At 42.2% G+C, this 21,494-nt stretch overlaps 1 protein-coding gene across 1 annotated transcript in view; it reads left to right on the forward strand.

Annotated features, from left to right (window-relative positions):
• The window catches only part of LOC103378210 (protocadherin-16-like), an 83,487-nt gene extending 63,243 nt beyond the window's left edge, over positions 1–20,244 (forward strand). Inside the window, 17 exon segments of the mRNA XM_008309328.3 lie at positions 990–2,018; positions 3,104–3,291; positions 3,367–3,463; positions 4,089–4,246; positions 5,502–6,348; positions 9,309–9,548; positions 12,329–12,454; positions 12,542–12,751; positions 13,103–13,969; positions 14,055–14,168; positions 14,245–14,456; positions 14,667–14,818; positions 15,719–15,849; positions 15,988–16,274; positions 16,636–16,777; positions 17,153–19,305; positions 19,308–20,244. Of these exon segments, the coding sequence (XP_008307550.1) occupies positions 990–2,018; positions 3,104–3,291; positions 3,367–3,463; positions 4,089–4,246; positions 5,502–6,348; positions 9,309–9,548; positions 12,329–12,454; positions 12,542–12,751; positions 13,103–13,969; positions 14,055–14,168; positions 14,245–14,456; positions 14,667–14,818; positions 15,719–15,849; positions 15,988–16,274; positions 16,636–16,777; positions 17,153–19,305; positions 19,308–19,742 (7,388 nt within the window). The 3' untranslated portion in view covers positions 19,743–20,244.
• The last annotated feature ends 1,250 nt before the right edge of the window (positions 20,245–21,494 follow it).

Below are 21,494 nucleotides of genomic sequence, written 5' to 3' on the forward strand. Positions count from 1 at the left end.
GTGACGCAGTTTTCATTTTCCACATCTTATGGGAGTATATACCAATATTAATTGAATATATATCCAAATCAATATTTTTACACTGATTATTGTAAAGAACTATCATTGGCAGGGTCAATTAAAACACATTTTTGTGTTTTTACAGATTTGAATCCAACTTTTTAGGAAACATCATTTGTAGATTACACAGTTATCTCCAGGTCGTACACTGTGTCTGATTTCAGTGACTTAAACATGATCAGACACACCAGTTACACGTCTCCAACAGCTTCGTCATTATATTGTCATGAGTTGAACTGTGTTACCTTTAATTCAAACAGACTTCAATCTGCGAAGATCAAACCTTTAACAAAACAACATCAGAAAGGAAATAGATTTTAGTCCCTAGATGAGACAGATCAAAGAAGACATTCCTTAATGGAAATGCAGATTTCAGATGTGTTTAGAATGAAATGGACAATCGGTCCAGGAAAATATTTTTATCAATATCATGTGTACTGTTATTTTTAAGATGATCTTTTATTTCTCTTATTATATTTTGGCTAACCCTGGTATATAGGTGTGTCACAGACTAACTGAGGCTCAGTAGATGGAGCTGGTTGTCTTCTAATGAAATGTTTGGCACATAATCCTTGAGTGAGACTTTGGTCCTAAAATCACAGTAAAAGACTCAATGACTCACTCAGTGTAGCAGGAGACTCAGAGCCTGTTGTTTTCTAATCAAAAACATCTTAAATCCTACTGTTGTTACCTAAGCTGAACCTTAGGTCAGTAACAAATATGTTTTATTACCTTATTTACTTATTTTAGACCATTGGATCATTCAGCATCATGCAATCTTTAATGCAGGAATTATTAAAAACAATAAAGAAAGAGGCTCGGTCTCATCAAACACACCCACGTCTGAAGTCAGGAGAATTTATAAATATTTAAAGTGTCCTCTTTCTTTGGTGTTCTAAGTGACGTGTCACTTCTTTTTGACCAATCAGGTAGCTCAAGAGATGTCTCCTACACAATCAGCTCTGGAGACCCAGCAGGTTACTTTATAGTGGACCCTGAAACTGGAGTCCTAAGGACAAGTCTACCCCTGGACCATGAAGCCCAATCAACTCTTGAGTTGGAGATACAAGCTCGAAGCGGAAACCCGCCAGCCTTTGGTCAGACACGTGTCCATATAACCATTGCGGACATCAACGACAACCCGCCGGTATTTTCACCCTCGTCCTCAGAGTCCCTGCTGCTACCAGAAAACACAGAAATAGGTACAGTTGTGTACCGGCTGCAGGCTGAGGACAAAGACTCCGGAGTCAATGGACAACTCAGTTATGACCTGTCTCCTTTAAATGGGGTCCAGAAGACCTTTAGCGTAGAACGCAACAGCGGAGAGATCCGCTTAGTTGGGAGCCTCCGTTTTGAGAGTAACCCTCGCTATGACCTAAGAATGTTGGCTAAGGATAATGGAGTTCCCCAGCTCAGTGCTACCTTTATGCTAATGGTACATGTCCAGGCCGAGAATGACCACGGACCTGTGTTTGACACGCTCACCTACCGTGTAGAATTAAAGGAAAATACACCAATAAATACACGCTTCCTCCAGGTCAGAGCCCTGAACAGAGAGGCTCCTGGTTCAGGTCACTCTAATCCACAGACCTATCACCTCCGTCCAGATGGAGACGCTGCAGGGTTTGGCATCGCCGCAGACAGTGGATGGCTGTTTGTGAAGAGTGCTCTGGACAGAGAAGTCAAGGACATGTATCTTCTAACAGTGATGGCAAGTGCAGGCTATGGACAGTTGAAAAAGACGGGCAGCGCCACCGTGAGAATATCAGTGACAGATGAGAACGACAACTCGCCCCGGCTAACACAGGAAAGGGTGTTTATGGCTGTGAGAGAAAACCTGCCGGCCGGAACAGGCTTTGGTCATGTCTTAGCCACTGATCGAGACAGTGGACTCAACGGACGCATCAGTTATCACTTTTTGCGTCCTGAACGCCACTTCAATATGAACTCCAATACAGGTGAGTTGAAGATGCTGCTTTTATGGCATTGAAAAGAAAGAAAACATTACATTAACTTCACTTAGATTGACATTGGAAACTGACTATTGTAGCTAAATATCTAAATATACCCTTTTTTGTCATTTAAAATAATTTTGTATTGGATTAGATTAGATTAAGGTTAATGGATCCCTTACTGGGAAAACTGATATGGTGCAACAACAAGCGTTGTTTTCCCCAGACAGGGACTGTAAAATCGAGAAAAAAAAACATTAAAAAAAAAGATATTTTAAATGTGGAAGAAAAAATATCAGAAATTTTGAAGTAAGTACAGTCAATAGTTATACCTTTTTCCCCCGCTGTCTTTATTAGACCGAAGTGCTGTTATTTAATGTTTGTTTTATTGTGTATTCAAAAAAATAAGAAATAAAAATATGCATGAATACAAGGACGAGCTGAGAAGCATAAATAAATCTGCTGTCAACAGAACTGTCTGCAAAACAAGAGAAAGGCCGCATTTAATTTGTTGAACGTTCTAATATGCAGGATTTATGGATTACACTTATATCACGTAAGAGGATTCTGTAGTCGTTTTTGGGGCATTTATTTAAATATCACTAAGCCAAGACACGTGTGCATGTAATTCCTTCCAATGAGAGCTAAAAACTTTTCTCTATCTGAGTGCAAAAGGTAACGTCTTAAAGAGATCTTAGTTGTGTTTGTCAGTGAAGATTTGAACTATTTGTGGAAGGAATTACTCTTGAGTCATCTACAGAAGATATTGTCATGAATAAGCCAAATTGAAGTGACAGCACCACTAAGCATCATGCTAGGCTCTAATTAAACTGCTGAGCCTGTTAGTCTGCAGGTGGAAAAGGAGAATATGATTTGTGATCATTCGTTGGCCGCTGTTTGTCTCTGCAGCCCTCCTCCACCCCTCAGTTTCTCGTGCGATGTGAGAGTACACATCTACACACTGTGCGTGACTGTTGCTTGTGTGTCACCGATCAAAGCTGGCTGACGACTAAGTCTCTCATCATTATTCCAGTGCTCTGGACCTGTGCCTCAGCATGAAAATCCTCTTATCCATCTTCTTCTCTCCCCAGGTGAGATCAGTACAAGGATCACTTTAGACAGAGAACAGCTGTCGAGCTACCAGCTCGCAGTAGTGGTGCAAGATGGAGGTTCGCCTCCTCGGAGTGCCACGGGCACGGCCTTCATCACTGTCCTGGATGACAATGACAACAGCCCTGTTTTCACCCACAGTCAATCAGGAAAAAACCTCATCATACAGGTACAGGCCTTGAAAAAAAAATCCATGTTATAAATTCATGTATTATTCTACATATGTGATGTTTTTTTTACTTAGGTATCAGAAAGTCAAATCTCAGGGGTTTTTCTGGGCACACTGCAAGCTAAAGACCCTGATGATGGAGAGAATGGAACTGTGTTCTACTCTTTGTCAGGTAAAAGACCTGTAACAGTGAAGACATTTGTTCGTCTGTGTAAATCAATGCAGTAACCATAATAACTCTCCATTGTAAGCTTGGTTATAGTATTGTGACGGCTATTTATTTTATTTCATTTGTACCAAAACAGAAAACAACAAATTTATTTCACAATCACATATTGACCGTCCTTGTAGCTTGTTTGAGACATTCATTATTGGTTAACCTACAAGAAACCAACGTGTCTTCTCATGCCTCTAAAGTGCATAAAACACATATTCATGGTTTCTCAAAACAATTGATCTATGAATTTTCTTATATATTTGCATTATGTGCATATTATATATCAAGGTTAGCGTTAGCATTAAGGTGCTTCAGGCACCAGATTGGACAGAATTAGAAACAGGGATAACAGAGGTAGAGCTTAGGTGACGCAGTTCGAAGATAAGATCATGATCTTTACTTGAGTGAATTTTACAAGCTTTACTTTACTGCATTCTATTAGTGGTTTTAATGAAAATAAAAATGTCATCATTGTTTGGATATAGATAAATACTGTGGAAAACAATCCTAATTACCTCTGGTTTGTGTATCCACCCCTCCCACACACATCATGTCACGTAAAACTTCTTATCTGTCACAGGTCCAAGGGCTGAGCGTTTCTCTTTAAACACAAACACCGGAGAGCTGCGTTCATCATCTCCACTCAGCCACTCAGAGCAAGCTGTGTACGCTCTGACAGTGACAGCCACTGACAGAGGCCTGCCTCCTCGCAGCACCTCCTGCTCCCTCACAGTTCAGGTCAGACTCCGCCACCACAAACAAACTCAACACTCACTTTTTTTCATATCAAAGAATTGGATCCTTCAGCCTCGCGTTTGACAACTGTCCTCCCTTTTTTCCCCCTCCTGTAAATTATTCAGAAGGGACATTTCTATCAGCGGTGGAAAAATTGCATCCGAGTCCCAGCTGGTTCGTTGATACAGCTGTATATTTCTGTCAATACACATAGTAATATTTGCACTATTTCTGGAGTATAAAATACCATCACGTTCAGTGCAGGCTCCAACGTCCAGTCAACCTGAATTTATCGTATTTACCAAAAACAATATCCCTTCGAATAATCGTGATTAATCAGGAATTATCCACAGCTACTCTGTGATACATTTTAATCGACTGCCATAAACATCTATATAAAAATATATATATATTTCCATATATATACACAGCGTACATATATATACATAGCCACTGTTTATCTAGCTAGCTGCTGCTGTTCTGTAATGTATTTACATCATCTTTTTTGACTCGTGTATTACTGCAGTGGTTAGCAGGATTGGGCTAAACCAATTCATTTTTGGAAACCTCCTTTCCCATCCAATGTGGAACCAATTTTAGGCATGTGATGTCAGAGCACGGCCCAGTTGTGAAGTGCCTACTTGCTGTGGGAACAATGCTGTTGCAGATCACCCGCTTGGCTTACGAAACAGTGTCAGTAATGCAGCTGAAAATTCGATCAGAGTGACCCTGCCATGTTAACCCACCCCACCTAACGGTTGTCTAAATTTGCCAGGCTTTTCTAAAAACAACATTATGCACACTCCATCGACATATAAATAATAGAAGTTTTTTTTTCTTACAAAGCCAGAAGGTTAAAGTTCTTGACCTCTTAATGTTCATCAAGGGAAGTTCATAAATAGAATCCAGTTTATTCTACACCTTTCATCATATTCTTTCAATTATTGTGCTACTTTTATCATCTAGTATTTTTCCTGGCGTTGTTGAAAGTATCAGATTAAGTGTGATTAATGCTAGCAAGCATGTTATTCAAGTCTATGAAAACCTTTTGCAACTGGTTCCATTTTATTCCCTGTGAACATGCAGAGAACATTTGGGTGGATGGAAATCTGCTTCTGCTTTGCCCCTAATCCATGAAACATTTTTTGTACTTTGTTTACAAAATTGTAAACTCAATTTTCCACCAGGCGTCTAAGTAAAGCACAAGATCAACAGATCAAATGCACATTCACGGACAGTGTTTTCTTCTTCACTGCAGGTTCTCAGCATTAACAGTCCTACGTCCAAGGCCAGTTCACGCTCCATATCCTTCAACACTGTGGAGGAAGCCAAGCCTGGTTCTGTTATTGGCTCAGTTCGCCTCCGTGACGGAGAAGCCTCGAAGGAAGGCGAGGTGACCTACGTGGTGGTTGGAGGGACTGACCACGATGGAACCTTTGTTGTGGATCGTGTGACTGGAGACGTTTATCTGGCTCGCCCGCTCGACTACGAACGAGACACACACTACACTTTGCAGATCGAGGTGGACGACTTCTCTCAGTCTCCACCCAGCAGCACCTTGGTGCACCTGGGCATCGATGTGGATGACAGCAATGACCACGCCCCTCAGTTCTCGGAGGACCCCGTCACCATTGTCATCTCTGAGAGTTTGGAGCCCGGCTCCTCCATTTATACATTTCAGGCTATAGATGAGGACGGAAGTGGTCCCAATAGTGAGATCAGTTACTTCATTCTCCACCAGTGTCCAGACACGCCTGGCCTCCTCAAACTTGACCCGTCCACTGGAGTGCTGTCTTTGGGACAGGAGCTGGACCATGAAGTGACCAGCAACTTGATCCTGGTTGTTAAGGCCACAGATTCTGCCGTTGATGCCAGCCAGAGACGCTGGGGGTCTGTCACCGTTAGATTGTACATAACCGATGAGAACGACAACCCACCAGTGTTTGGTTCACCAACTGCTGTCAGCGTGATGGAGGACCAGCCTGTCGGGTTTGTGGCTCTGTATGTCATAGCCAGTGATGCAGACCAAGGGGAGAATGGCAGGGTGACCTACAGCATCCAGTCAGGCAACACCGGAGGAACATTCAACCTGAACCCCAACACTGGTGAGTTTAGACTAATGTAGGTTTTCTGTTTTTGGTCAGAATGTTTTGTAACTGCCATCTGCAAAAACCACATCCCTCAAAATAGAGGGATTCAATAAAGTTTGGTCCCTTTTGGACTCGCTTAAAGCAATTATTCTGCCATAGTACCTTGAATCATCCATCCAATACTGTTATTGTAAACATACCCAAATAACCCGTAACTAGACTTTCTGTCTTTCAGACAGTGAAGCTGTCCCTAAAACATGTATCATTCCAGGTCATGTCTTTCTCGCTCTTGCTGCTTTTCTTGTGTCACACATACAGCAACGCCTGAAACTCGTCTCCAACTCCAACTCCACCCCCCCTGCCCACTCTTTTTTTAACTCCTGTTTTACACTGCTAGGTTCTCTTTCATATTTTTCTCTAAATGTGATTACCTGTCAAAGGGTTTTTATGACATACAAAAGGTGAGGTACAGGGTGCAGACAGGGTGGAGTAAGTGCAGACAAACGTTAATGGTGATGTACGACTAAAGGACTGCAGAAAATTTAGGAGTTGGTAGTGAGACCTAGGACACTGGTACTTTCAGGTAGTGACATGTTTATTAGGAGTGACCTGAGAGGACGATATCGGATGATAAAGTTTTTTGTTTTTGCAAGGTTGAGAGGGTTTGACATGTGCTGATTTATCAGACTAGATGGGAACAAGGAAAAAAAGCAGATTTGGTTGGTGTACCAGACAGGGGTGTAAGGCATGGGGAAACCTGGAGGCTGTTGATCCACCATGGTGAACTCTTAAGGGAGGACGGTGTACAAGAAAAAGAGATAGAAGAATCAGAATAGTTTCTTACCACACATGCTAGAGGACGGTAACTACAACAGGAACATAATTCTACTTCAGTGATTGTTTTTGTGTGTTAAGTGTTTCTAGGCGCCAAAGACTAACACAAATAACGTCAACCTAAACCTAACTCTTCAAATGTTTGCCTTTTTTCTTCTCGACCTCGTGCAGTTTTCTTGGTCACTCACTGCGTTACTGTTATCATTAGGTCTCTATGAATATACACAAACACTTAGGAATACCCCTCTGACTCTTGAGTGCAGCGAGGCTCTTGCTTCACCTCTCATGACTTATTTTTCTCAGTTGGAGACCAGACAGACAGAGCGGCCTGCCAAATACTCAACAGACACGCACACTCGTACACTCACATACATACATGTGCAAACACACACAAGCACAGCCGCCCACCAACCCCATCATCTGGTATTGTGAATCTATTCCCATGAAAGACGAAAGAGCCTCCTTCTCAGCTTCTGGGAACCATTAAAGATGGGATCGCTTACACACGTTTATGTGTACACACGTGTGTGTGTGTGTGTGTGTGTCTGCGTGTAGCGATGTGCTCTGTGTTTCCATGAGGCTCTGTGTCACTTTGTCAGCACTGACCCCAGGGCTGTTTGTGCGATCTTTGCGACACGTGTCAGCATTGACCACTTCTTTCGCCTTTGAGTTGCCAAACGGCATGGCCTCTCTAGCAGCCCAGGAGTGGAAATATTCGGGGGAGGGGCTGTCATGCTTGTCATTTTGGCTTTAGCCTGGTGTGTGTACTCACCTTGAAGTGTTTTCATGCACACTGGCTATTTGTTGGAATCATGACAGAGATAATCCTCCGAGCACCTGGTTTGCTTCTGTTTTAGGGTCAGTGACCAAAGATCTGCTCCATCCCCTCCCTGTCTCTATCACTTACTTTGCCAGTAAGTTGACCACAAAAGAGAGAACTGCTGAGCAAATAATAGAAAGAATATATATATATGTATATATACAGAACAGCATGTGAAAGAGTTTGAAAGTCTGAAATAATGTTTAAATGAAAACAGCTAATCTAGCAAAATATAGACCAAGGTTTGGAAGCTGCTACAAATGTTTTGCCAAAAAATAACTACAAAAGGCCAGAGTTGAGAATGTATGATAAAATACATCAAAATGTTGTGGACATTTCTTTTGCAAAACCTTTTAATTACTAAATAAGTGGCCATGATCTGGTAGGATGACAATAAAAGCCGGAAGGCAAAAAGATACTGACATGCTCATAGCGTTTCCCTTTGACAGTGCGGCCTAGCGATGAAGACATCAAATGTTGAATAGTAACTTGTGCGTGTAAGAGCAAAACAAAATATGTTTTTTGTCTGTACAACCTCGGCTAACCCTCATACTGCATTTCAAAGGGTGAAGCCACAAACCCCACAAAGGCTTAAGATGTTGGAATTGAAAACATCCAAAACAAAAACTTCCCCACTGTTGCACGAGTTCTGCCCATGTGTTATCAGTGACCAGGGATATGACAGGATCAGAGGAGTTGAAACTGGTGAAAATATTCCTGCCTGTGGCGAAATATAAAGAGAAAAACACACATGCGAAAAACTTCAAAACAAAACGGCTCTGGTCTCTTCTTTCTTCAACAGTTGCAGCTCATTTTAAAGCATGAAATTGAAATTGAATCAATGCAAGTTCCACTCTCTTTGGGCAAGATAATGAAGAGGCAGGAGTGCCCCTAATTTCTGCAGAGCACGGCAGGCCTGGCAGTTGCGTGTCTAGAGCGTGTGTTTACTGCTATTTTCTCTATGGCTGTGGCATTCTCCAATGGAAAATCTCATAAACTGTGGCCAGACCACTGGGCTGCTCCAGCAGTGGTGGTGGTAGCAGTCAGGTAGGCAGTGCTGTTTGTGTGTGTGTGGAGAAGATTAGCCCTGATTTGGCCGTCACACGGCAACACGGTTCACACTTGTTTTTTGTGACTTCATGACACACACGAGTGGAAAGTAGCCAGTTTTATAGCCTTTGATACGTAGCACACTCTCATGTTGTGCTTGTCGTGTAACTGTCTCCGTATTCAGGCTATAATCAAGTCCTAACCGCACACACGTATACATGCGCACAGGAAAGGTCTCTGCACATTTCACAGCTGATTCATCTTCCTACAGGTTCTCTGTCCATCTCCAAACCACTCAACAGGGAGGAGCAGGACGTCTTCAACCTCACAATAATTGCAGAAGATCATGGGATCCCTCAGCGATCGTCCACACAGCTCCTGTGTGTACATGTGATTGATGTTAATGATGAGGTGCCCTGGTTTGAGGAGAGCCAGTACGAAGGCCAAATCTCTGAGAACCAGCCTCCAGGAACCAGTGTCCTTACAGTATCTGCCTTTGATCTAGACCAAGGTAGGACATGTTTTCTTCATGCTTCTACCACGTTGAGTGTAAGAAGTGAGTGTAAGATCAAAATGTCCTAGTTTCTCTCTCTATTATATTTCCCTCTTTATTATTATTATTATTATTATTATTTTGGGACCATATTTTAAAAGTCACAAACCCTCGTGACCCAAGTCAATAGACATTATTCGTAAACTCCTGGGAAACATGATGCGAGACGACCCAAAAAAAGAAAAAAAATCCCAGTCTTTGGGAAACAATGACCTATAGGATCTCCAAAGTCAAGGTTAGATTAGATTAGATTAGATTACTGACTTTATTGATCCCACTCTGGGTAAATCGTTGTGTTGCAGCAACAAAGGACAGAGGTAGAATACACTGTACCATATTGATGTACCATACACATTCAAGAGCACAGGGTATGGGGTAAACATCACACCTACATCAGGCCCACCTACATCAATGACCTGATGTTGAGCCCTCAAGCCCTTAATAATAGCCCCAGAGGACCAGGTGTAGGATACCTGTTATACTTGTCTCTCCCAGTTAACTTGTTGACTATATCTATAGGGTTATGTAGTTTCCAAGGTTACTAGAGTCATCCTGATAATTATCATATTGATATTGACATATTGATTGACATATTGATTGATAATAATTTGCTGATACAGAATGGTTAATGTGCCTGTCATACTTTCCATGTGATATATTTTTTAAGGTGCCTCTTAAAAATCTCACTCTAGGGCAGAACGTTTTTACCCTCAGCCCCACTCTCCTTGACTGCTGCAGTCAGTCCTGTCTTTTGTATCAAAGACCTGGACTGGCTCCAGGACTTTATTTACAGACAGCCACCCAACGCCCTCTCATCTCCTTTGGCTGTCGGTCAACTGCTCATTACACATAAACTACTCCCTCTCATTAAAAGAAACTCGTCATGGCCAAGCCATACAGTACCTGGCTTTTTTCAACCTCCTGACTCCCAACTGTATATGGTTGAAGGGCACGTATTTATGAACCTACAGTTAACACCCGTCCCCCAGACTCCACTCCTTATATCTGTCTCCTTGCATCACTCCATCCGTGGGACAGTCCCCCATATACGAACTGCAGGTCCTCTGAGGCTTTTACTGTGAACAACTTTATTATAACAGACTAATTTCATCCAAACTTGGTCCACCAGACCATCCAATCCGGCCCAGGACTAGGTTAAGATAAGATAAACATTGAATAATAATAATGTTAGACAAAAAGTGATTTTTATTTTATTTTGTTTGAGTGTCTGACCCTGAGGTGGTGGAAAAATTCTGGTCCTCTGACAAATACAGTTGGCGACCCCTTGTTTACGTGTTAAAAATACAGTTATCAAACTGGAGATGTGCCAGATCATGAACAATGTTAAAGTGCAGGTAGCAGCGTTACGGTTAAAAAAGATTCTTAAATCCTTATTTAGAAAAATAATTTAGAAAAAAAAAGTCACTGACATTTTCATCATTTCAATCTTTTTGGAGTGTTTTCTTGGATGCCAATTCAAGGTTATTTAGATTTTGAAACTTGGATGTTTTGAATTTACTGGAACCAAGGACAACATGTACCTTCTATGATTTTGTACTGCAGCTCATTTAAATTACAGCCTTGTATCTACTATTGGGTCCGAATGACGTTGACAAGAACCCCTGAAGTGGTCTCAAACCTATGGCTAACTAGTGTTTAACAGTTGAGTAAAATATAAACACTTAACAGTTGTTTTTAATTAAGAACTAGACAGGAGGATCAGGGCAGGGAGTGAAAGGGAGAATTCCTCTGAACTTAGCGAAAAAAAGCACATAAAAGAGGAGTTTAAAGTTTTTCCTCCAGAGCAATTGGTGAAGTAATTGGGTGAGGTTGTTATGCTACTTTCTGTTAGCACGCAATCCCCAGGGAGTGTTCTGATGCCAACTGCATCAACAGTCGACCAAATGGCAAATAAACATCGAGGTAACACGCTATCAGCAATTTCTTAGTCAGCTAACTGACTCAAGTTTTCATAGGTGTCTGCAAAAAGTCCAGATCAGTATTAGTCTAACAAAGGGACAGATCAACAAATCCAGAACAGTTCTGGTGGACACACTGTCCAACTGCTCATCTGGCAGAGAATTGTTTTGGAGCTGCTTCTATAACAGCCTTCCCATCTCTGATCTGATTTAGAACAGTTTAATACTGAATCGCTCATTAGGTCCGTTTCGGTTATTTAACCATCCTGTCATGCTTTTTTAAGTTAATTGCCTCTATTGTGAAACAGCAGAACATTGGGCTCTGATAGGCCTTCGTGCCTGGATAGTTTGTACAAGACATATAAAAGAAATGAAACCAAAAAAAAAATGTAATTTAATTTAATTTAACAATTAACTTATCAAACAGAGAGACCAAATATGAGTCTATGTTTCCCATACCACAAATCACAGTATGGTGAGATGTCTGTTAACATAAAGTTCACAGGATCAAATCCCTATTATATTAGCTTGCTTTTGCTAACTTGTGCAACAGTGGTGTAATTTAGCTGTGAAAGATGATTCAAATATGTGACCTTGCTAATAGAATTTCTCTTTTGGCTTCTTTGAACCACTGTTTTTAAAATTGTTACTGGAATTTAGTTATTATATTTGTTATTTACATGGAGCGTTAGATCTCTAAGAAAAAGGCAGAGAAAATATGTATTATCTAAACTATTAGAATCAAGTATTGACTAAAATGTGCCGACTGTTTTGAAGGATATTGCTCAGGAAAAATGTATCTTTATTTACATTTTCTAGGTACCAATGGGCAGGTGACTTATGGGGGTTTGTCAGAGGGGGCTTTCCAAGTTGACCCCCTGACAGGCGTCCTACGGACTACAAGAAAGTTGGACCGGGAGATGCAGGAAGACTACACCTTGTCAGGTAACACCTAACGGACTGCAGGAATAAAAATGAAAAAGAATTCCACCGTGAAGATCACAAACAAAGTCATTTATTCTGTTTTGGCAGTTTATGCAAAAGACGGTGGACTTTTACCCAATTATGGCAAAACAAAAGTGAGGATCAAAGTGCTTGATGAAAATGACAATGCTCCCGTCTTTGGGCGTCTTTACTACGCCATCGAGGTGCCAGAAAACGTGGAGGCCTCGTCTCTGTTCACGCTCAGAGCCACAGACTTAGATGCAGGAGAAAACGGGAAGAAGATCTACAAAATTACAGGTGGGATTTTGGTTTAAGTTCTACAGTCAGTGGAGTACATACATTTATACTATTTATTTATTTATATTTATATACATACATACATTTTTATCATAATACATTTTTGTTTAAAGAAATTTCAAATCTAATTATTAGGTCATTGTGAGTGTTTATTAACTTTTAATTGGTATTACTTCTGCCTAAAGTGAGGTCATTGTGAGTGTTTATTAACTTTTATTTCTTACTTTAAACTTTTTTTCTTTTGGCAAATTTCAAGTGGTGTTTTGAAAAACATCTTGAAGAATTTCTGGCCTTTCAGCTTGTGCATCGCACAAAAAACTAAAATAAACTAATTTTTTTTCTTCACTCCAGCCGGAGATACAGCTGGAGACTTTCATTTGGACAGCAGGACTGGTGTGCTGTCCACCTTACGGCCCCTTGATAGAGAAAGAAGAGAGGGTTACACTTTAACAGTCACAGCTCAAGACCGGGGTCAGCCTTCCCTCAGCACCACTGCCACTGTGGAGGTCAGTGTTCTGGACATTAATGACCACAGCCCCCAGTTCCAGAGCAGCAGCTACACTGCAGACATCTCTGAAGACGTTCCCATTGGCTCACTGGTCCTGGAGGTCAAAGCTGTTGATCTAGACGAGGGTGTGAACAGTCAGGTGCTGTATTTTCTGAGCCGTGGCTCCCAGAGCAAGTTTATCATTGACCAGAAAACAGGACGAATTATCACAGCGGCGCTTCTGGACAGAGAAAGAACCGCCTCCTACACATTTGAGGTGTGCGCCACTGACTCCTCCCCAGCAAATCCCCGCAACGCCACGGCTCAGGTGACGGTTTACATCCAAGATGTGAATGACAATGCACCTATTTTCATTCAAGACCCTCTGGTGGTCAACATCTCTGCGAGCAGTGTGACCAGCCGCCGAGTCTTGGCCACAATGAGGGCAGAGGACAAAGACTTTGGAGCCAACGGATCTGTTTTTTATCGCTTTGCAAATCCTGTGAGGGGCTTCACCATTAATTCACTGACAGGAGACATTCAGGCTACAGAGAAGCTACAGACCCTGACCCAAAGCCAGAGGATCTTGATCATTCAGGCCATGGACCAGGGCAACCCTGCTCAGTCTTCTCTCGGTGTGGTTATCATTTATATCAGGGAGCAAAGCTACACAGGGATTCGCTTTTCTCGCACTGCTAGAGATGTCAGCCTGCAGGAGAATGCTGCAAAAGGTAAGTATGAGTGGCATAACGTTTGAAAACAACAAGTACAGCTTATTGATTTTAATGGTACTTTTTTCCACTTTTTACCTTACAGGCACAGTAGTAACACAGACACAGGCCAGGTACCCTGATGGCTCCCAAACTGGAATAAGCTACAGTATTTTTAGTGGAAATGTATTGCAGTCTTTTGGAATAAATACTATTACTGGTAAGGACAGAAATGGTTAAATCAACTACAGATTCTGTTTACTACAAAGAACTCACTGTTATTCTCTAACAAACAGGTGAGATCTGGGTCCAGAACTCTGAGGGACTTGACTATGAGGAGACCCCAAAACTGCGCCTTGTGGTGAAAGCTGAGACGGCGTCCTCCAGCTCCTACATGGCGGTCAACTTGATTCTACAGGACGTCAATGACAACTTGCCACGCTTCCAACTCCAGAACTATGTTGCGTACATAAGAGAAGCCCAGGGCTACGACTTCCCCATCATCCAGGTGCAGAAGCGTGCCCTTTTTTTAGGTTTAACTGGTGGTTTAAAAAGCACTGAGATTTCATAGACCTGAGTGATTTGTCTTCTGTGGAGAAGTGTCTTTGATGAGAACATAGAATCATTCTGTTCCCTGCAGTCCACTTTTTGTTGAAGTTCAACATTGTTCACTGGTTCACTATGTCTGTTTTTATTCTTTTGTCGATATTGCCTTTAGGTTGCTGCAGATGACTTGGATCAGGGTCAAAACAGCCAGCTGACCTACTCTATCAGGTCATCATCCATGAGTGGCTTGTTCAAGATAGACCCAATAACTGGCAGCATCACGACTGCGGCCATAATGGACAGAGAAATTTGGACTCAGACAAAGTAAGCAATGGTCTTTTTGTCTAGAAATTCCCTCTCTGTCTTTTTGTCAGTCCACACGGACCATGAATGCTTTAAGTTGTCTAAAAAGAGGGCATGGGTATGATGGGTACCACTGACCTTTTCATTATGGCCAGTTGAAACCTTTATAAGATCCAATATTTGTACCACTTTTCTGCATTCATTTTAAATTCCCACAAACAAATGGTGTCTGTTTCATGCCTGTCTGCCTTTCCCTGCTGCATGTCTCTGTGGTAATTAGTTTCTTCACGCTCACCTGTGTCCTGTGCTCCCTGTTCATTAGTCTCACTCATCACACCTGGTGCCCTGTCTGTACATATCCCTCAGCCGCACTTCCTCTTTCTGGTTCATTCATTGTGTCACTTGTTGAGGCTGTTGTCTGGTCTGTGTCTCTCTGTTTCCTGTCTGTGTGTCTAGTCTGTGTCTGTGGGCTGTTCAGTTCTGTTAAGACAGAAAAAAATAAAAATAAATAAAAAGCATGTTTCTGCTTTGTCAGTAAATTAAAGTACTGAGTGTTTTTGACCATACTGTGAGCATGTTATATTGTTTTAAATCACAGGAACTATTGCTAATACTAGTGGAATATCTGAAACTTTTTTGGACTTTTCAAGATCAAAATGTGTTCCCTCTCAATCAAATAACATTCATTAAGGATAGCATCTATCTGACTTGTAGAATACATATATAATATGTAGTAATAAACTGAAACCTGGAGGTGGCGTCCTATCAGCAAAAAACATACCACTGGTTTTCTAATAAAGTAATATATCACAGCAGGGTCTGGTAGGTTGAAGGTCCCCAACCTTTATATTTGGTACGGGATAGTTTTATGTCTGGAAATTGTTGACTTGCTTAAATAATCCGCTCACTGTGTGCCAACAGGCTAGTGGTTACAGCAACAGATCGGGGCAGCCCGCGGCTCGCTGGCTCCGCCACTCTGACGGTTATCATCATTGACCTCAACGACAACAGTCCCATGATTCCTCTGCCACGTGAGATCCACGTACCTGAGGGTATGTCAAGTCTGCTTCGGTGGGAAATTAGTCCATCGAAGCAAAGTCTCCGTTTCAAGGCTTTGGCTTCAATACACTCAAACTTTTATTAAAATGTTTTTTCTCCTTCTGCTTTTCTTTCTTATCACACACGTGCAGATACAATGATTGGCACAGTCATCACCCAGGTGACAGGGAACGATGTGGACTCCGGGCCAGCTCTTTCCTACTCGCTGCACCTAGACACGGACACCCAAGGCTTGTTTGGGATTCACCGTTATGGAGGGGGTGTGTCTCTGACTGGGTCCCTTGACTATGAAGAAAGGACGTGGTTCACCTTGACGATACGCACATCTGACTCTAAACATCAAAGTGAAGCCAACCTGACTGTGCTCGTGGATGATGTGAATGATAATGCCCCGACATTTACACAAGACTCATATCAGGTAAACACACATTCATGGATTCAAGGGCAGGATTATCGAAATTGAATTGATAATCCTAACCTAAAGGTTAGGTTTGTTCAAAATGACATCATGGGATACCAGATATTTATAAAGGTTCTATGTATAGAACACACTAATGCTTGGGCTACTCAAAAAAAAAACAAAAAACAGAAAGGCACTACGTATGCTCCTTTGGGACTCAAATCCAGGACCTTCTGCATGTAAGGCAGATACTAGATACTCTGTGGGCCTATTATACTACATAATGTAAAGCATCATAACTTTGACATCACTCTTTAAAAGTCAAAGAATCATTGTTATGATTTAAATCATTTACGTGGTGTTGTACTTTTCTGACTAGGTGGCTGTGACTGAGCACCGTCCAGCAGGCAGCGCTGTCCTCACGGTAACCGCCACTGATCGAGACTCTGGAGAGAATGGAAGGATTGCCTACAGAGTGATGTCATCAAACAGGGGCATTTTCTACATCGATCCCAGTAATGGTACGATTATTATTGTGTATAATGTTTTTACAACATCATCACATCATTACCCTTAGCTACAGTGGGCTCCAGGTTTAATTTTAAATCAAGAGAATTATGGGATGTATTTTATTATGCAAAGTGCTCAAATGGGCACCAGGACTTTTTTGGGGAGGGGTTCTGAAACATGCTATCCCAATGTTAATTGCTTCTAAGCATGCTAGTGTAGTCGCTGAAAAGTGATTTTTCAGAACCCACTGATTTCTTATTAATGACTCATCAGCCATTGTAATGATTTTTTGCTGTTTATGCTACTTGCTAGTTAATATGATCAGACTGAATATAGCAACAAAGCCTCTATTGACACGATCACGATCATGTTGTGTCTCTGGACAGGTACTCTGTTTGTTAACCAAAAACTGGAGTTTGATGTTGAGAACCCATCCATCCTGGTTCTGATTGAGGCGCGGGACCATGGCACACCATCTCTTTCATCTATCGCTAGTGTCCAGGTGCATGTGTCAGACGTCAACGACAACACGCCCGTCTTCCACCAGTCAGAGTACAGGGTCTCTGTGTCTGAAGAATTGCACCCTGGGTCACCTGTTCTCACCCTGGAAGCTGTAGATGCAGACCTGTCTCGTCAAAACTGTGGCTTTGATTTCGCCATTGCCAGCGGCAACTCCGGCAATGCTTTCCAGATTGAGAGCAGCGTGCGCTTCTTGGAAGGACAAGGCTTCCAGACAGTTGGCAATCTGATCCTAGTGGAGAAGCTGGACTTTGAGGCAGTGCCGAGTTACAACCTCACAATCGTGGTCTCTGATCGAGGGGTCCCTCAACATAGCTCCAGTGTACCTATCCTCATCAGCATTTCTGATGCCAATGACAACGCTCCTGTGTTCAGTAGAGCAGATTACAGTGTGGTGCTGAGTGAAGGCGCCGCAGCAGGGACCGAGATCCTGCATCTGTCCGCCACAGATCCTGACTCTGCTCCCAACAGAGAGGTGCAGTACTCCATCAGTTCAGGGGATGAGACAGACCTTTTCCATGTGGACCAGTGGACTGGAACCTTGAGGCTGCAAAGACCTCTGGGAATTGAGAGACGATCTAACCACATACTTGTAATTCAAGCCACTGATGGTCAAGGTCATTATGCTTTGGCACCGGTCAGTATTGAAGTGAACGACATTAATGATAACCGGCCCTTCTTCCCCCTCAAACTCATAACTGCTAGCATTAAGGAGAATAAACCCCAGAATGCCTTAGTCACCATGCTGCATGCAATCGACTACGACAGAGGTGTCTTCGGTCGGTTAAGATACTACATGTTAAACACCTCCAAAGAGGGAAGAGATGCTTTCGTCATCAACCAGACCTCAGGGGAAATACGAACTCGCTCTACTTTTGACTTTGAGAAAGTGTCCTCCTTCCATTTTGTGGCTGTTGCCATGGATGCTGGGAACTACTCAGCCAGTGTAACGGTGCAGGTTTATGTGACAGGTGAGGACGAATATGATCCTGTTTTCACATCGTCAGAGTTTTTATTCGAAGTGCCTGAGGGAGCAAAGAAGGGCGGGGTCATTGGCAAGGTTCAAGCTAAAGATGAGGATGGAGGTGTGGACGGCGTTGTGCTCTACTCTCTAGCAGAGAGCTCGCCTTATTTCGAAGTAAACAAATCAACAGGGGACATTTCTTTGAAAGTAGACAGCTATGGGACACACTTCCGCCGTTCAAAACGAGAAGTGCGTCTCATGACCTTGGAAGTCACTGCACACAGTCCTCTAGAGACGTCTCGCTCATCAGTGGCAAAAGTTACCGTGGATGTGACCCACACGTCTTTTGGTCTCAGCTCAGACGTCAATACGCTTCTCATCAGTGTCATTGCAGTTTCACTCGGGACTATAGTTATTCTGATAATAATTGCAGTGGCTCTATTTTTTGTTAAATTAAGACGTCGGAAGAAGGAGCACAAGACGCACGGAAGGACATCGATGCCGGCCACTATATTGCATAAGTTTGAGGAAACCAAAATAACAGCAAATGAAATGATCTACCACCAGGCTCTTCCTGGATACCTGACCAGTCAGAGTGGCGGCGGAGGGCCCTACACTCGCGGCGGCTCCTTAGATCCCTCCCACTCCAGTGGGCGTGGTTCAGCTGAAGCGGAGGCAGCTGAAGATGATGAGATTAGAATGATTAATGAGTATCCGAGGGTGTCAAGCATCTCGTCATCCATGCAAGAACGCATCTCCGCCAGAGGTCCTGATTCTGGAATCCAGCAGGATGCAGATCAGCTCTCGGACGTGTCCTGCGAGCCCTCCATCGACTGGTTCAAAGGGAAAAAGGTGGGCAGTGTAAACAGTACTTTACTAGCTGGTCAAGTGCCCGTGTACAGGGATGAAGGTGGAGGGTACGTGGGCGTTGGCCGGGGGCTGGGCATTTCCCATCCCCACGAGTATACTTTTCCAGAGGATGGGAAGCCTCGAGTGGACGGCTCTCTGACAGCCATCGTGGCCAGTGATGAGGAGATGAGGGGCAGCTATAACTGGGGGGCCGCCTTCTGAACTGGTGGCCCCCGTTCCAACCCCTAGGTAACGTTTTCACTGAAATTGCACGTTTAAAAGACGAGACAGCTCCTTCTCAGTCCCGCAGATCATTTCAATACAAAGTAAAGGCAGAGTCGAGAATCGACCCCCCGCCTCTCATAACCTCTGTGGCCCATCCGGGGGCCAAGACTGTACCTCCCAAGCCCGCCATAGGGAGGAGTTTCCCGCACATGTCATCATTTCGAAGATCTCCCCTCAGCACTGAGGGATCCATCTCTTCAGCTGCCATGTCTCCAAGTTTCTCCCCATCTCTCTCACCCCTGGCAGCACGTTCCCCTGCAGTCACACCCTTCAGTGTCTCCCAGGGGCCCTCAGCGTCCTTAATCAGCACAACTGAACACAACTTGGAACACAGTGAAGAGGCAGAGCTGAGGATTTAAACTCTAAGACTTTAGAGGAGTTTAAAGTAAAAACTGAGTTGTCAACTTCATTTACTGTTCAACCACAGGGGCTCCAGCGGGAAAAGAGTCTTTTTCTTTTCACACTCAGGAGTTCTCATGGGTTACCACAAGTCCAAAAACTGGACTACATGACTAACAGGCCAAGAATGGCCATGTCTTTTTTTTTGTTTTCCCTCTGTTGATCAGTGTTAATTTTAACTAGTGATACATACATGATGTCAATATTTTTTACAGAAACATTGTCTATATTTTTATACTTATGTTGTTTTTAACAAGCAATGGCATTAAAGTGCCAAAAACTGCTAAAATGTCAGATTATATTTCAGATTATATTTGTATATTTGTAACTTGTTCGCATTGTAATTCTCTTAGCCTTGTGGGTTAGTAATGAAATTGTTGCTTTATGAATTGGATTTTTGTTGCAGATTTTTTGTAAATCTGAATGTGAAATTGCCTCATTGTTCAACACCTCATCCAAAAAGAAAAAGAAAAAAAAAAAGAAGAAAACATCGACTTGACATTCTCTGACACTGTCCTTCAGGTTCTCTGGCTTTAATTTCTCACTTTGAGCCTTTCACATTTGGACAATGATTCTTTTACCTGAGGCTGAACACTTTGAACAGTTATGTATCTTAAATGGTTTGCTTCAACAGCCCAACCATTCAGAGCATTTTTTAAATTTTACTCTGAAATATGCAGCTTATTTAAACATACTAAAAATGAGACATTTGTAGACTAAATCAATTGCATGTCATATCTAAAAAAAAAAAACTCCTTACCAGACCAATATTACATAAAGCTTAAATTATAAACCTCATTTCAGTATAAAAAGCTGTTGTGTGCTAATTGCTTGAAATCTTTTTTTTTTTTTTTTTTGTGAAGTGTGACAACTTTTTGGGTTAAAAACAAAAACGCTGCAGCTCACAGGTATTTCTCACGTTGTGTTTGTGTGGTTATATACTGTATATACTCGATTGGAAATGTGTTAGATGTAGTTTTCTGTGTCTAACTCTGACTGATACAGTTAATTTGAAGAATGTTTTCAGCGATAGAACCAGCTTTTCAGGAGAGAGATGAAGGTGAAATGTCAGGACACTAAGCAGGTACTAAGACTTTTCTACCATAGTTTTTAGTCCACTCACTCGTGGGCCCCGACCCACCATTTGAGACACAAGATGTGTCCTTCCTTGCCCAAGAAAGAAGAATGAAGTAAATAGCCATACATTTACACAGTTGCCTAGAACGTGATTGTATTTATGATCTTAAGAATTTTTATTTTTGCCATTTTGGTTTAAAAAAAAAAAACGTATTACATAACATACCAGTCCATTTGACTCCTCTGACCTACAATAATACACAATTGTATGCGTGTTTAAGTATATAAAGCAAAACTAACATTTGTTTTAATTTATTTTTTTTAAATGTATCTCTGAAGATGAAGAATGTGTTGACACATTTACAAGGAAGCTGTTGTTACCCTGGCCAAATGAACATGAATACTACCTATCTGAAGAAGTCATAGGGCTCTGTGTTTTTGTATTGTGTGTAGTATTGAATAGTGTTATTGTTTCAGGTTTGTCCGTTCTGCGTGTACGTTCGTGCAATGAGGGAGAGGGATTCCTCCAAGTGTTCTCACATATCATCGTAGGTTTGTCCAGAGATGTTTTCTGAGCAAAGTGCCTGATTAAAGTACTTACCTGAACGTTTGAATTAAATGTTGGCCCTTTTTCT

This window comes from Cynoglossus semilaevis, chromosome 4 (assembly GCF_000523025.1).
Source record: "Cynoglossus semilaevis isolate Cse_v1.0 chromosome 4, Cse_v1.0, whole genome shotgun sequence".
Taxonomy (NCBI): domain Eukaryota; kingdom Metazoa; phylum Chordata; class Actinopteri; order Pleuronectiformes; family Cynoglossidae; genus Cynoglossus; species Cynoglossus semilaevis.